The sequence below is a fragment of the Microtus pennsylvanicus genome, chromosome 7, assembly GCF_037038515.1.
Source record: "Microtus pennsylvanicus isolate mMicPen1 chromosome 7, mMicPen1.hap1, whole genome shotgun sequence".
Lineage (NCBI taxonomy): Eukaryota > Metazoa > Chordata > Mammalia > Rodentia > Cricetidae > Microtus > Microtus pennsylvanicus.
This window is the reverse complement of record NC_134585.1, coordinates 119,942,950-119,959,286: the sequence shown is the minus strand read 5'-3', so window position 1 is coordinate 119,959,286 and position 16,337 is coordinate 119,942,950. Positions and strand designations below refer to the sequence as shown.

Sequence of the window (16,337 nt, the reverse complement as noted above, 5' to 3'; positions counted from 1 at the left end):
GCACTGGCTGCTCTTCCAGAGGACCCAGGTTCAATTCCCAGCACCCACATGGCAGCTCACAACTGTCTGAAGATCCAGTTCCAGGGGATCTGACACTTCACACCAATGCACATAAAATAAAAAAAGTTTAAAAAAAAGAATCCTGAAGATTAAACTTAAGATAATTGTTACACCTAGTCCAATGTGCTCCATGAGGAAGAGACAACACTTATGAGTTCCAAAGATTTTAATAATTCACCACATAAGCGGATCACTGAATGATTGATCAGAGCTGCGGGACTAGGACTTGGGAGCCTTTTTCCTCCTAACAGCCCTGAGCAGGGGCAGAAGCAGGGCTTATAAGCGCAAAAATCACACACATTTTTTGCCAAGTTTTTTACAGTTACAATTTTCACCAGTTAGGATTTATGTATGCAGAGATTGCTTGTTCACTTCCTGACCACCCAGACCCAAATAATCACACAGAAATTGCATTAACTACAACACTGCTTGGCCAATAACTTAAGCATACTCCTGGCTAACCCTTATATCTTAAATTAACCCATTTCTATTAATCTGTGTATCGCCACAAGGCTGTGGCTTACTGGGTAAAGTTCCAGCGTCTGTTTCCTTCAGCAGTTACATGTTGTCTCCCTGACTCCACCTACTCTCTCTCTACATCTCTGTTTGGATTTTTCTCCTGGCTTTATTCTGTTAAGCCATTGGCCAAAAGCAGTTTCTTTATAAACCAATGGCAATAAAACAGTCACAGCATACAGAGGGCATTCCCACATCAGATTTAGAGATTAGGGACTTCCTTGAATGTTCCATCATTGTCAACCAGTATACAATGCAAGCTTTTTAGTCCAACCAATCAGATTCATTTGTTCCTTCTGGTGTTGGGAACAGCCAAAATGATTCTAGAAAACTAAAGATGCATAACTACTATCTCTATGGTTTAGGGAGGAGGTTGGTCAGCCATTGGAGGTTCTCAGCTCTCCTAGGGCTTAGGAACCTGAACTTTATTTCACCCTTCTCTCTTCAATAATAACTGACCAGACAGACCAGGGCCTAAGATTACTACTCTTTGTTGAATGTGGGTGCTCTCCCACAGAGGCTAGAGGCATCAGACACTGGAAATGAGTTATAGGCCATTGTGAGTTGCCTAATATGGGTGCTATCAAACTTCAGAAGAACAGTACATACTGTCACCCACAGGTCATCTCTCCAGTCCTTCATCCCTCTTGCTTGAGTCCACTCTGCTGAGGCATTTGCCCACTACTCTACCAAGACTACTCTTGGCATAGCCATCAACACTTCTGTTTGCTAATAATCCTCAGCTTCATCTCACCTCAGCATACTATAGCACAGCACACTCCTCCCCCACTAGGATCCAATGTGGGGGCACCCACAGTTCTTGGGTCCTTATGGTTGACATTTCACCAAGTCTCATGACTTTAGATTCCATCTTCATTTCTCCTGGTGCCTCTGAGGTAATCTGTGCCTCGTTTCTGGGCACAAGATTCATATATCCAAAAGTCAACTCCATATCCCCACTTAAATATCTAACATTAAAGGGTCCAAACTTAATAGATACGAAACCAAGAACCTGATATTTCTCCTCTTAATAAAATGGTAACTCCATTATTTCAGATGCTCAGGCCAAAAATCTCTGGATGGGAATGAGTGCATCTGGAAATCCTCTTCAGAATACATCAGAAACAGACTACCACAGCCGTGGTTCATGCACCCGTCATCTCACGTGACATTACTGCAGTGGTGACCTTTCTCTCTCTACAACCCTTACCCCCTTATTCCATCCTCAACAGACACCAGGTCCCTTTAACACAGGAGACACTCCTCCTCACTGCTTAACCAATGCATTTGTCACCAATGCATTTGCCTGCCCTCCCCCAAGAAAGTATCAACTACATCTGGCCAAGGAAACTGGTGTTCTTGTTGCTCTTTTCTCAGAGTCTTGAACAGAGCAGATACTCAATAACTATGGATCAATGAAGCCCCCCAAGATCAAGTTCCCACATATCCTACTCTATTTCTTACTTATTTTACAAGTCAAAACTCAGGGCAGGAGAAATGGCTCAACAGTTTAGAGCACTAGCTGTTCTTGCAGAAGACCCTGGTTTGGTTTCCAGTACCCATATGGCAGCTCACAGCTACCTATAACTCTGGTTCCAGATGGTTCAATGCCCTCTTCTGGCCTCCTCTGGCATTGCAACTACTTTGTACATAAACATACATGAAGACAAAACATCTATTCACATAAAAATAAATCCTTTTTAACGTCCTCATCACTCTATATAAAGTTGGGTTTTCTGTGTGTGTGTGTGTGTGCGTGCGTGTGTGTGTGTGTGTGTGTGTGTGTGTGTGTGTGTGTGTGTGTGTGTGTAGCAGGAGGCAGCCTAACTAATGCCCATGTATAATCCTCACAACTCTGAGAGTCAGGGACATTCCTAACCTACGAAATGAGAGAAGTCATGAAGTTGACATCCCAAAGCCAGCACCCTCAGCCTGTCTGATTGTTGCCCAGACTGTGACAGCCCAACCCTCCCTAATAAACAGTAGTTTAGTTATGCTAGGCCTTAGCCAAAGTTGGTTGTCCCAACATTGCAAATGAGGCTTTGGGTGATTGCCCAGGTAGCTGGTTGTCTCTGCCATTTCTTACACATTTTGGAAGTCGCTTGATTGCACTTCCTGTTTACTAAAGTAATATTATTTCCATTCTCAGATCTTTGATGGGGTTGGGGACTAGATAGTCATAGTTACTTTCCTCTCATGACTTAGCCAAGCCATTTCTAATATCAGACTTAGACCCCTTAGGATAGGATAATTATTGAAACATTTAGCATATGTTTCTTGCTTGATGTTGTTCATGCTGGTTGTAATTCCAATTTTTATACTTGATATTTGTTCTTATTGTATATCATTTGTATCAGGCTTAGAACTCTCTTATTTAGACAAAAGGGGGAGGTGTTGTGGGAATTTCTTCAGTCAATAGCCTTTAAGATACTGACCCACTTTGGGTGTGATCTCATATACCATATATGCAGACAAAAGTCATGCACAGGCCCCTAGGTAGCTGGATTCAGTTCTGGCTCCTACTGCACACAGAGGACTGTGGATTGCTACCAGTTCTGTGAGTTTACCCCCTAATAAAGAAACCTTTATTATACTCCATTCTGGGCTAGTGTGGAAATATTTCCTATTGCAACAAGGTCAGAGGTTACCAGGAGAACAAAAGAAACATGTGATCCTCAAGTATCATCAGATGACAAAATAATCACTGCTTTCCTGGTTTATTCCATAACCCTGCATTTCAGTTTGTTTTGGGGCAGCGCTTGCTGCAGCCTTGTTCTTTGTCTTTCTCTTAGCTCCCTGCTCTGTGTACTCAGAACGGCAACTGGTACAATTTAGATTCTCAGTGAACATATGGACAATCTGTTTCAAGTATAATTCTGTTTAATAGCATCCATTTACACCTTAAAATCCTGAGTGAAGACCTGGAGGGAATGATTCATCAGTTAAGGGCACTTGCTGTTCTTCTAGAGGGTCCAGGTTGGATACCCAGCACCCAGGTGGTGACTCACAGTTGTCTGTAACTCCAACTACAGGAGATTTGATGCCCTCTTCTGGCTTCTGAGGACACCAGGCATACACATCATGCACAAACATACATGCAGACTAAATGTCCATACATATCAAATATTTTACATCCTAACATGGGGGCATGTAGCCACCTCAGCAGGTCATTCAGTCTAGGGTTGTAACCCGCCTGGCAGGTCAGTAATTCCAGGGTCCCGGAGAGGCACTATCTGGAAGATATGGGTGGAAGACAGGAAGGAGGCCAAGCAGATTTGTCAAAGCCTCCATTTATTAGAGTCATGGTTACAGCTTATATAGGATGAGGAATTTTGGGGGCAGGGGCATGGGCAGGAAGGAATCTTGCAGCGGTGGTTCCAGCCGGTCGCGAGGTCCTTGGCCAGGAGGTTACGATCGGTCAGGTCCCGATTCCTCGGTCAGGAAGTCGCAAGTTGACACACCTAGTTCTCTGGATAGTTAGAATGTGGGGCGGGTTCCACTAACAGATAGCTCTCTATTAACAGATAATTGGGTGTGGGGTAGGCTCTGTCAATAAAACAATTCTCAATACAATTGGGAAGTGGGGTTCTCTGCAAATTCCTTAGGACAATAGTTCCTGTAATGCTTTTTAGGGGGAGATGGCTCCTGACAGGGGCAGACATTAAAAAATAACCACATAATGGTTTACACTGCTAGTCCTGCTTTGGGGTCCTGGATCAGGCAGATTATCCTGGGCTATGCAGGAAATTCCAGCTCACTCACTCTGACCTACAAGAAAGAATAAATATATAAGTAGAAAAAAAACTAACTGTTAGGAATTTTCCTAACATGAGCTCTCTGCCAATGCAAAAATCTGAATCAAGCCAAATCACAACAAGCCAAATTAAAAATATCCAGGTTTAATGGGATCCCTGCACTCTCCGGTGGCGCCAAGTGTAACCACGGGGAGGGGAGGGGAGGAAAGAGACCATGCAGGAACTTTCTGAGAAAACGGTTTAAATAGACTGAGGAGTGGTCAAGATTTTGGCAGGCTGTCTTCACACTCCTTCAGGGAGGAGTCAAGGCTATGCAGGCACAGGGACGGGGCCTACAAAGATGGAGGCCAGAGGCTGGGACTTGGGACTTACACTAACTAATGTCATAAAAGATGAAGTGCTGCGAAATAGGAAAGGAGACATCTCTAATTAAGAAGAAAAGTTGTGGGGCTGGAGAGATGGTTCAGTGGTTAAGAGCATTGCCTGCTCTTCTAAAGGTCCTGAGTTCAATTCCCAGCAACCACATGGTGGCGCTGCTCAGCCATCTGTAATGAGGTCTTGCGCCTCTTCTGGCCTGAAGGCATACATGCAGATAGAATACTGAGAATACTGTATACATAATAAATAAATAATTTTTGAAGAGAAGAAGAAGAAGAAGAAGAAGAAGAAGAAGAAGAAGAAGAAGAAGAAGAAGAAGAAGAAGAAGAAGAAGAAGAAGAAGAAGAAGAAGAAAGTTGTCGGTAAGGGAAAGTAAAGAGGGAACTAGCCCAGCTAAGGAAGAAGTAAGCTTCTGTCTTTGAGGGAATGAGGTGGGAGATGTGCCTGTACAACTGATAATCTCATCTTCCCAGTGGCCACCTGTGCTTCCTAGAGTCTGCCAAAGATGGAGGACATAAGTCTGCTGGTCCTCACTGTTGGAACCAGCTGTCCTCCATGTCTTTACATCCAGAAATCCAGAGTCTAGCAGGATTTCTGCTAAGGGTGTGTGGATATAAATCGGAGAACTGGTCACTGAAGCCACAATGCTAAGGAGTTACTGGCTGGCTTCAGAGCCCATAGTTAGGGGCCACGACAGGATCCCAGCAAAGGGGGTTTTACAGAGGACAAGCTGTGTGTGAAGATGGCTAATGGCTTTGCCTGAGAGGGCTGGGACAACAGCTAGCCACTGGCCACTGATGGCAGTGACCCTCTTCTCTGCCATCCTCCCAACCTTGGCAGCACAGGCTCAGGTCTAGCAGGCCAGGTCTGCGGCTGGAAAGCTGGCTCTGACTAGAGGAAGGAGTTAAGAAAGTCCGGTTGAAGACCAGAGAGACAGACCTATGTTTATCCAGGAAAAGAAGACAGACGTAAGTAAGTAGGCAGCACAGGCCCCTGCCAGCTCCTCCCGGAAAAACTTGGGCGGGAGCAAGCTAGAGAGAAAGTCGATCCCCTAAGGCTCTGCACAGTGGGGCCGGAAGCCAGAAGCTGGTATCCAGCCGCTGCCCACAAGTAAGGTCCACACTCGGGGCACACGACAGAGCCGGACATGGACTCAGAGTCCCTGGCAAACTACTGGTGCTTTCATAGCTTCTGGTGACTTGATGCAGGGGCGCACTGAGCCCGCCGCAAAGAAGTCTTCCTGGGCACGCACTGGGGGTGGTGGAGAATCAATGGTGCCTTTGTGCTCTGAGGTTCCTAAGGAGAAAGAGTGGACAGTGGGAGGAACCACTCAACGGTCCAGCTCCGCCTTCCAGCCTCGGGATGCAGCAGAACTGAGAAGCTGGGCGTAAACAGGAAGGGAGAGGGTTCCGTGATACACCGAAAGATGTGACTCTCCCTGGACTAGCCCTGGCCCTGCGTGTCTACGGATCAGCAGCCAGACGTGCTCCCAGCTGCTAGGTACAGAAGTGAGTCTCTTTCAGAAGCAACTTGAGTAGGTGAAGGGTGGTTTGCGGGAGAAGACAAAAGTCAGATGGGGCTCGAGCTCAAGGATAGGTTAATCCAGAGAAGCAGGGAAGGAGCCTTGAGGAGCCATGACCAGATCGTGGGTGTAGGACTAGGGAGTCAGCCTATCGAGGGCCGCGGTGACCTTATGGAGCTAGAGTACACATGAGCAGGATGGGTCCGTGACTGTGACTACAGATCTTTGGGCGATATGGGTGTTAATGCCCCATAACCCCGAAGTGGGTAGAGTATACAAGGCCTCCATCTGAAAATCATTTTAAAAATTTGCGAAGATGTATTTATTCTTTTGTGTACGAGTGTTTTGCCTGCATGTACGTATGCGCACTACGTGTGTGCTTGATGCCTGCAGAGGTCAGAAGAGGATATTGGATCCCTTGATACTGCAGCTATGGATGACTGCGAATCACCATGTGGGTGGTGGGAACCAAAGCCAGATCCTCTCTGCAAGAGCAGCAAGTGCTCCTAACCACTGAACCATCTCCAGACCTTCCATCTGAAAATCTTCCTGATTTCTCCAGTGTCTAGACTTCACCCTTTCTTTTACCTGCTAAATACCCGCCTTGTGGTCCATGAGTTTGGGGACAAAGCCACGGTGGCAGACCGACCTCCAAGTGTTGGCTCTCAGCAGCATCACCGACCTTCGCACCCCCCTTCTCTTCTCTCAGCGTGTCCTCTGTCCAGGGCTCCCAACCGGGAGGCTAGACTGGGGACTTCTCCGCCTTGGTGCTTCATTATCCCCACCCACTGCATGTGGCTCTTGGAGAAAGCCGGCTATAGGGTGAGGACCGCAGAGACCGGGTCAAGGCAGGCACACTCCAGCCTGGTCCCCAAGCGCCAGGCTGCAGGCTCGCCCTCGCGCTGCAACCCCAACGTCCTCACCCCCGACCGCATCCCGCCGTTCTTCATTCCGCCTCGGCTCCGGGACCCCGGCGGCGGCGAGGCCAGGGTGGACCGCAACCCGAGCGGCCGGAACCTCCCGGTCGTCTGCTCGCTGCCGCACCTGGCGGGCCGCGAGGGCTGGGCCTTCCTGCCCGAGAGCCCGCACACGCGCCGCCGCGAGTCCCTGTTCCACGTGCCGCGCGGCCTGGCTGCAGGCCTGGCCCCGGCGCAGTCGCGGCTGCACGGCTCGGCCCCGGACCTCCGCCTCTGCCGGGCCCCGGACAGCGACACGGCCTCGTCTCCCGACTCGTCTCCCTGCGGCTCCCCGTGCGCGCCTAGGCCGCACTCCCTGTCCCCCGACGAGGCGAGCTCAGCCGACACCAGTCCGTTCGCGCCGCGCCGCGCGCCGCCGCTCTTCCACCTGGACTTCCTCTGCTGCCAGCTGCGGCCGACCAAGGACAGCGTCCTGCGCCTGGGGCCCCGCGGCGGGCAGCTGCGCCTGTCCACCGAGTACCAGGCAGGGCCCGGGCGGCTGCGGCTGCGCCTGGTGAGCGCCGAGGGGCTGCCTCGGCCGCGGGCCCGGCCCGGGAGCGGTGGCGGCGGCTGCTGCGTGGTGTTGCGGCTGCAGCCACGCGTTAGGCCGCGAGCTCAGAGGAGCCGCGTGGTCCAGGGCAGCTCCAACCCCATCTTCAATGAAGACTTCTTCTTCGAAGGGCTGGGCCCTCCAGATCTGGCCTCCCGCAGTCTGAGGGCCAAGGTGCTGGATAGGGGTGCGGGGTTGCGCAGGGACGTGCTGCTGGGGGAGTGTGAGACGCCCCTCATCGCCCTGCTGCCCCCCCTGGCTGGGGGTCTAGGCCCAGGGTCCTCCCTGGCACCTGGGCATCTCAGCCTGTAGACGGACACCACAGCTTCCTTGGGAGGTCTCCGCTGTGTCTGCAGCCCTTATTCTTGCTGCCATCTGCCCAACGTGGATTTATTTTTGTAATAAAGCATCAGTTTGTCTCTAGCTTCATGCTCCCTAGTGGCCACCAAAAACTCTAGGCTTTGCAGCAAATCTATTCCTTCCTTTAGGCCCAGTCCATTCCTCTAAGAAGGAATAGACCTTAAACGGTGGTTCAAGAGATCCACAATACACAGCCGTCAGAAACCCTGGAAGTGCTTGCTAAACATGCAGGACCTAGGATCTATCCCCGAGACATGCTACTTCAAGAGGGCTAGACGGAGTAGGCCCTGTGGTCCTGCCTTAGTTTTATTTCCATTGCTGAATTTACAATTCCAGGTGATAAACCATCACTGTGGAGAAATCAAGGCCAGGACTTGAAGCAGCTAGCCACATCCACAGTCAGAAAGAGAAAGAGAGCAAGCTGGAGAGGTTCAGTGGTTAAGAGCGCTGCCTGTGAGACTGGTTCCAGCGCCCTCTTCTGGCCTCTTAATAAACACACACACATATACATATAAAAAATAAAGCAGAGAATGATGGTTCACGCCTTTAATCGCAGCACTTGGAAGGCAGGGGCAGTTGGATCTCTGTAAGTTTGAAGCCAGCCTCATCTACAAAGCAAATTTCAAGCCAGCTAGGGCTACACAGTTGGACGCACAAGAAAAGCGTACACACACACACACATTCACATACATTTATATATGAATATATGTGTGTGTATATATAGGCTTTTGGGGATGCCAACCAGCTCCCAGATAAAGACATGGAGACCCACGAATACTTGGCCCTGGCCCAGGCTTGTTTCCAGCTTGTTTTTTTTTTTTAACTTAAATTATCCCATTTCTATTCATCTGTGTGCTATCCCGAGGCTCACTGAGCTCATATACACTATTCGTCCAGTTTTTCTGTTTCCTCCATTTCTGGCTGGCTTCCCTACCCCCATCCCTCCTCTGCCTAGCTATTGGCTGTTCAGCGGTTTTGGTTTTGTTTGTTTGTTTGTTTCTCTGTAGCTTTGGAGCCTGTTCTGAAACTAGCTCTTATAGACCAGGCTGGCCTCAAACTCACAGAGATCCACCTGCCTCTGCCTCCCGAGGCCGGCTGACTGTTCTGCTTTTTTTAGACCCATCAGATACCTTAAGCAGGAAAGACGAAACAGAAACACATCTTTACATAGTTAAACAAATGCAGCATAAACAAATGTAACACATCTTTACATATTAAACAAATATCTTATTTCACAACATGGGTAGATTGTCCACATTAATTAATTGTAATCAAGATAATCCCCCACTGACCTACCCACAGGCCAGCATGAAGGAGACAGTTCTCTTCCCAGGAGATTCTAAACTGTCAAGTTGACAATTGAAACTAACTGTGGCAGGTTCCTAGAGTTCAACAAAATCCTGCACCCTCCGAGAGCTCCTGAGTCACCGAGTCACCCCAGCAAGAGCTCGAGGAACAGAACCAGAGCGCAAAGTCCCCCTCGCCTGATAAAGGTTCCTTGGGTCTGCACAAAGGAAGCTGGTCCTTCTACCCCTTAGACCAATGTGTGTCCTAAATAACAAATGAAATCTGTGACCCCTAAGAGTGAGTCAGGGGAGCACAGACTAACACACAGTGCCCCTTAAACCTGCCTCCCTCTGGCCCATCCCATCCACACTGTACACCTGCGCTGCCTGCCTCCCTCTGGCCTGTCCCATCCACACTGTACACCTGCACTGCCTGCCTCCCTCTGGCCTGTCCCATCCACACTGTACACCTGCACTGCCTGCCTCCCTCTGGCCTGTCCCATCCACACTGTACACCTGCACTGCCTCCCTCTGGCCTGTCCCATCCACGCTGTACACCTGTGCTGCAGGAGCTGGAGGAAGGGAAGGAGCCAAGAGCCAGAGTAAACCAGCTGGGCATAGTGGCAAACCCCTTTAATACCAGCGCAGAGACAGGACAGTCGGGGCTACAGAGGAACCCTGTGTGGAGAGGAGGGACCTACAGAGTAGCACCTGGGTACCCAGCAGTACTTGGGGTAGTGGGGACTGGGATCTATCTAGGAAAGAGGGTGCTATCAGGGAGTGTGATCAGGGATGCCAGAAAGGGCTGCTCCAGCCAGGAGAAGAGGAGGGTGAAAGACAGTGGAATAAAAGTGGGTCAGGCCGCGTTTACCTCCTACCTGAAGCCCTTTGACGTCAGCAGTGACCTTCTCTCTCCCTCTCCACGGGAACTGGTTCCTCCTGCCTCAAGCCAGACTTGGAAGAGAGGGTGGGGGTGGGGTGGGAAGGAAGATAGATAACAGACCCTACAATGATCCAGCTTCTTCCTCCCCCTACCCCCGCCCCAGGGCCTTTTCTCACATTCCACGGCGCCAGTTGTGCCCCCCAACCCCCTCATCCCCCACTCCCGTACAGAGGCTAAACCTGCTGTTACCAACAAAAGTCTCAGCAGCAGCTGCACACACAACACCACACACACACACACGGAGGGAGAGGGGGAAAGAGAGAGAGCGCGCACCCTTCCTTCCTAAGTCCCCAGCTCCTTCTCCCTCCACTGATTAGGTTCCCACCACCAATCCCTTGCTCGTGGTATCCACCAGGTGGTGGCATTGACCAAACAATTCTCCCTGCTGACAGCAGCCTGAACCCCCATAGGAGGAATTGTTCAACGGCTTCAAACACTTGTTCCTCCTGGCAACTGCCATAAAGTGAGCGTACGGTTGTGATTCAATGTGACCTTGGGCCTTAGTCAGATAATAAAGAATAAAACTAGTTGGCATGACTCAAGGTACTTGTCACCAAGCCTGAGTTTAATCCTAGAGACCCACGCGGTAGAAGGAGCGAGTCAACTCACATGCATGTAAGTAGATATAATTTTTAAACTGTGTATTGAAAGGCTGAAAGGTGGCTTTTCCACCAGATGATAGTTCTTCAACCGGTTCTCATCCTGGCCCTTTGGACGCACACCTATGAACTCTAGGAAGTCCACCCCCACACCTCGTTCTGTCTCTACTGGGCTGAACCGCACCTCTCCTAACAACCCTTAGTGAGCAGCCAGATTTGAAAGTCTCTGGAAAGATGTGTAGAGGTCAGATCACTTTCATTCATCCATTTCTCCGACAATGCTAGGGAGGGTCTAGGGGGTGCTAGGCACCGGAGACAGCCATGATCAAAATAAACACAGGAATCACATGAGTTATAAAATGGACAAGAGTAAAGAATGAGTTGGTGGTGGGACACGGAGAGAAGTCAAGTAAGAGAAAGAGAGGCACGATTCCAGGACTGGAAGGGACAGCGAGGGACTGAAACTCTCCTTTTTTAGCTGCAGTACTTTGTACCAGGTCCTGTACTTTACCCATTGGTCTTATCTCCTCACCACTGGGTAAGGGAGGCATTATTATTCCTGGGTCACAGAGGCAGACAGGAGATCAGCGAGGTTAAATAAACTTGCCTTTGGCTGTAAGGAAGATGCCTGACAGCAACTAAACAAACATCCCCTGCCACAGCCCAGCCCAAGGGTTTGGGGAGTCTATGAGGTACAAAGTCCCCCAGAAGAAGTTCTAGCGCATTTCTTCATGGCTCATGACAGGAACATCCAGTTCCAACCACAGATGTATACCCTGGGGGCAAATGAACCCTAAGAACCTAGCCAGTATTCAAGCAGCTCAGGCTCTGGCGTCCTTCATCAACACAGGCCAGTCAGTACCCATGGTACCCACCTATCCACCCTTTGGCTGAAGGCTGTGAACAGAATTCAGGGTTTGTGGCTGTTATCCAGTAGACCACATTGTTAAAGTCTTCCTTATCCCCAAAATCAGAGATCCCAATTTTGTTCTTTGTAATTGTTTTTAGGCAAGCTCCAATGTAACCCAGGCTAGCCTAAAGCTCCCTAGCAACCTAGGATGACAGTGAACTCCTGATCTTCCTGCCTCATCTCCCAAGAATTGGGAACACAGGTGAGCACTACCCTGACAGGTTATGAGGTGCTGGGGTTAAATCTAGGGCTCCATCTCCAGCCCCGGTTTCTGATTTTCAACCCTCCCTGTCTCCAAGCCCAACTCAGTGTTAACTGGGAAATGAGAGCTCAAGGTAGGGTCACCATATAGAGCTCCAGGCTCAGACTAGGGTCAACCCTTCCCATTCCTCCTCCACTGGTACTTTGGGAAGGTGAGGGACTGAGAGGCAGAAACCACAGATGTTCCAAAGATCTTGCATTGTCTTTTTTTGTTTGTTTGATTGATTTGGTTTTGGGGGGGTTGTTTGGTTGGTTGGTTTTCTTATGGCCAAGACACCATCTTCTCTCAAAGTCATTCTGGGGGGTAGAAGTCTCCCCAGGCATGAAGCCCCTAAGACTCAAAGAAAGGTGGTTCCTAAAGCCCGGCATCAGGCTCCAGAGGGAGATGGCCCTCTTTGGGCCAAGCCAGGCTGAGAATGGCATCAGGCTGCCCAAACCCCACAGGTTTCCTCTCTACCTACTGCCTCAGGTCCTCCCTGGAAGGACAGGCCTGTGCTGAGCTTTAAGTGGTTTCTGCGGTTTAAGGGGTGGGGAGGAAGGGAAAGAAGAGTTGGTGGCTGCTCCCCATTTCCAGGCCACCACCACCCCCAGGTTGTTTGCCCCCTGCTTGAGATTCCTGGGCCTGATAAGGGCACTGGGCACGTGGGGGTAGGAGGATTCTCTGATCTCTATCAGCCTCCTTGCATAAGAATGTATTTGAGGAGGAAATAACTGCTGCCCCCGCTTAGAAAACATGGATTCCTACAGAAAGGGGGGGGTGGCCATGGACATCTCAAAGAGGCTAATCCCAGAACCTACTCTGCTCTCTTCACCAGCTGAGTAAGGCCAGGCAGGTCACACCGGATAACAGTACATTCACTCCCCTGTGGCTGCCGTGGGAGGAACAAATGGTTGAAGCTGTTGGGGCAGTTGCCCCTGTGGTCTCCATCTCCTAGTGGTTGTGAGCAGCATGGAGAATTATCTGGTCATGGTGTCAGTCTCGGTAGGAGAAGGGACGTAAGCATTACACACACACACACACACACACTGGAGGTAGTGACCAAAAACTGGGCGTGGTGGCTCATGCCTGTAATCCCAGCACTCATAAAGCTGAGGGAATGACTCTTCATGAATGTTCAAGGCCATCTCGAACTACAGAGGGAGACCCTGTCTCAACAACTACGAAGCAATGAATGCCAAGGAAGCATATGGCTCTCCAGACCTAGAGCCAGGACAGGACCCATCTTCCCAACCCACAGTGGCTTCCTGAGCCCCCACACAGGAGCATGAAGTGGTACCGTGGTAGAAGCAGCCATTCTGGCCGTGTCTGCCACTACCGTGCTGTGTGCCATCTGCAAGCCTTCCTGGGGCCCTCCACCCTGTGCCTCTGACTTGGAAGGCCTTGACCCAGAATCCCCAAGAGGAATCAAAAGAGAAAAGGGTGTGGCCAGTGATGCAGGCCAGCAACCCCAACACACCCGATGCCAAGACAGGGTAATGAGTTGGAGGCTAGCCTAGAAGAGCCCACTTAAAAAAAAGTGAAGGGGCTGATGAACCCAGGCAGTACCCTAGCTAGCCCAGGGTCCTATAGCTGCTGTCACTACACAGGTATAAAGGTCCCTTTAAGTTCCCGCTCTTTCTCGCTACTCTTCTGAAGAGGTAGTCTGGCCCTTGCCTCTTCTTCCTCTTTGTCCCTGTACTTCTCTTTCCCTCTTCCCTCTCCTTTGCCCTTCTCTCAATAAATTCTCACTTAAGCTCTGCCTGCATGGCATATTTGTCTCCCGCCTGCGGTGAGGCCTTTGGCTCTCTCCCACCAAGTGGCCCCATTGCCCATCGGCCCATCAAGGTCTCTCTTGCACTATTTTACAGCAGCTGGAGAGATCGCTCAGCAGTTAAGAGCACTGGCTGCTCTTCTAGAAGGACCCAGGTTTGATTCCCAGCACCCACATCACAACCAATTACGACACTGGTTCCAGGGCTTCTGACATCTTCTGTCCCCTGGAGTGTACCAGACAATCATGCAGGCAAAATACTCATGCACCCAAAAAAAATTAAAATTAACTAAAAATAAGAAACAAGAACAAAAAGCAGGGGAGATGGGAGGGGTAAGGAGCGGGAAACTGAGGAGTAGACAGGGAAGGGCGATCCTGTGAGAGCACAGAGAAGGGCAGGAGGGGAGAATTCTGGGGTAGGGGTGGGCAAGCAAGGTCCCCATCCCCTGAACACCCAGCCTTTCCTGCTGCCTCTTTCTGGCTCTGGTCATAGGTGGGGGTCCTAGGTGGGGTCCTAGCTGGGGTCCCACCACCAGATCTTTGCCTCTTACCTAAGTTCTCCAGACTGACTTGATGTTCTGAGCAGAGAAGTATCCATGGGCCCATGTTTATCAAAGGCCGTGGAGTCTGGGGCGATGATCTAGTCAGTGAAGTATTGCCACAAGAGCATGAAACCTAAGTTCAATCCCCCAGAACCCACATAACAAAACAGGGGTACAGTGATAGGTAGGCACTCAACAATGGGGTGGTGCAGACAGCTCCAAAGGGCTCATCAGCCAGCTAGTCTAGCCAAAATGGTGAGCTCCAGGCTCCATGAGAGACCCTGTCTCAAAAAGAAAAAAAGGTGGAGAGTAACTGAGGAAGACACGAGATGCCCAGATGTCAGCCTCTCGCCTCCACAGGCGTGCACACTCACACATGTACACAAACCCACGTATGTGCACACCCACGTGAACATGTACACATTCATGGAAATAGGCAGTGCCTCAAAGGCCCTCAAAAGTCATTTCATTCCCCAAGCCTTTATCCATCTCCCTAGGAGTCAGAAAAACTCTTTATCCTAATCTTTGCTCCCGAGGCTTAGGACACCCAGCTCCAGCTCCGCAGAGACCTAGGTGCTGATGGTAGCAGACACTCCCGGACAGGCAGGAGTGGAGAACAGGCTGCTGGGAGAGAGGGGCGGCTGCCTGCCCTTTCCACGCCAGGTGCCACGTGCACCAGATGGAGGGAGCGGGCCAGTCACGAGGCCCTGGCGTGGCTGACTCCTGCCCCGCTGTTTACCAGCTGGAGAGAGCGGGAGGAGGGGCTGGGAGCCTCCTGATTGCAGCCTGGCCCCTCGCCAGTGGCTGTTGGGTAAGCAGAAAAGTCAGGCCCAGCTAATCAAACCCTGGGTGGAGGCCACGCCGAACTGTGGCATCCAATATCCACAGAAGCCTCGACTCAGGCCCTCCTCAGACTCCAGTACAGGAGTAACATGAGCAGTCATAGTCCGGGAAGGGGGTGGGGGTGAGGGGTTCCCCTCCTCCCAGTTTGTCAGCTGGCTGCTATTCCTATCTTATGCTCTCCCTCCTCTCTCTTCCCGGGGCTCTCTACTTTGCTCCTCCTCACACACACACTCCCCCACCCTCCACCCCTCCAGGAGTACGACAAGCACCTAGAAGCCAGGGAAATCCAGAGGAGGGCAGCATGGGGTTAGAGACAAAGTAGGCACGTGCTCCAGGAATCCAACACGGAGAAAAGTACACCTGACCTAGCGTGGAGATTACAGTCCATCCCCCGCCGCCCCCCACACACATACACACATCATCACACACACACATCCACCGCACCCCCACCACACACACACATACACATCACACACACATCCACCCCACCCCCACCACACACACATACACACATCCACCCCACCCCCAACACACACACATCCACCCAACACACACATCCACCCCACCCCCACAACACACACATACACACATCCACTCCACCCCCAACACACATACACACGTTCTACACACACACATCCACCCCCACAGACACACACATGCTGCCCGTTCTCTTCACTCTTCCCCTTCTTGCTGTTCTGTTATCTGTTCTAGTCTGGTCAAAAGTCACGAAGACCTGGGTTCAAATCTCAGCTCAATCACGAATTGCCCTTGTGAAGTCCCTGGCAAGTCTTCTCTATTCTGAGCAACAATGGATTCATGATTCTGAATAATCACACTTTCCTGCAGAGGCTATCATACGCATTTGTGAAAACCACAATCCCGATTTACCTACAAGGCCTGGCAAAAGACTCAGCACACAGTAGGGAATCAATAAATGCTAATTCCCTTTCACCTAGCCATTTCTCCTCAAGACGCCAGACCCTGGTGCACTGCTCTCTCCCTGAGTCCCCTCCTAGTGCCAGGACACTCTGCCAGCCACTCCTTTCCCCTGCCTGCTGACGGGCCAGGTGCTCCCTCCCTCTTCCCTCCTCCCTCCCCTGGGCCC

General features: G+C 50.7%; 1 protein-coding gene across 1 annotated transcript; it reads left to right on the top strand.

Moving 5' to 3' along the window:
• The first annotated feature begins 7,023 nt into the window (after positions 1-7,023).
• On the top strand, positions 7,024-8,111 carry C2cd4d (C2 calcium dependent domain containing 4D). The gene has a single exon (XM_075979073.1). The coding sequence runs from the start codon at positions 7,024-7,026 to the stop codon at positions 8,047-8,049; it is 1,026 nt and encodes a 341-aa protein (XP_075835188.1). The 3' UTR covers positions 8,050-8,111.
• Positions 8,112-16,337: the final 8,226 nt, after the last annotated feature.

What these genes read in the sequence shown, in the direction of transcription:
- C2cd4d (XM_075979073.1), top strand. Translation starts at nt 7,024, where the DNA reads ATGTGGCTCTTGGAGAAAGCCGGCTATAGGGTGAGGACCGCAGAGACC.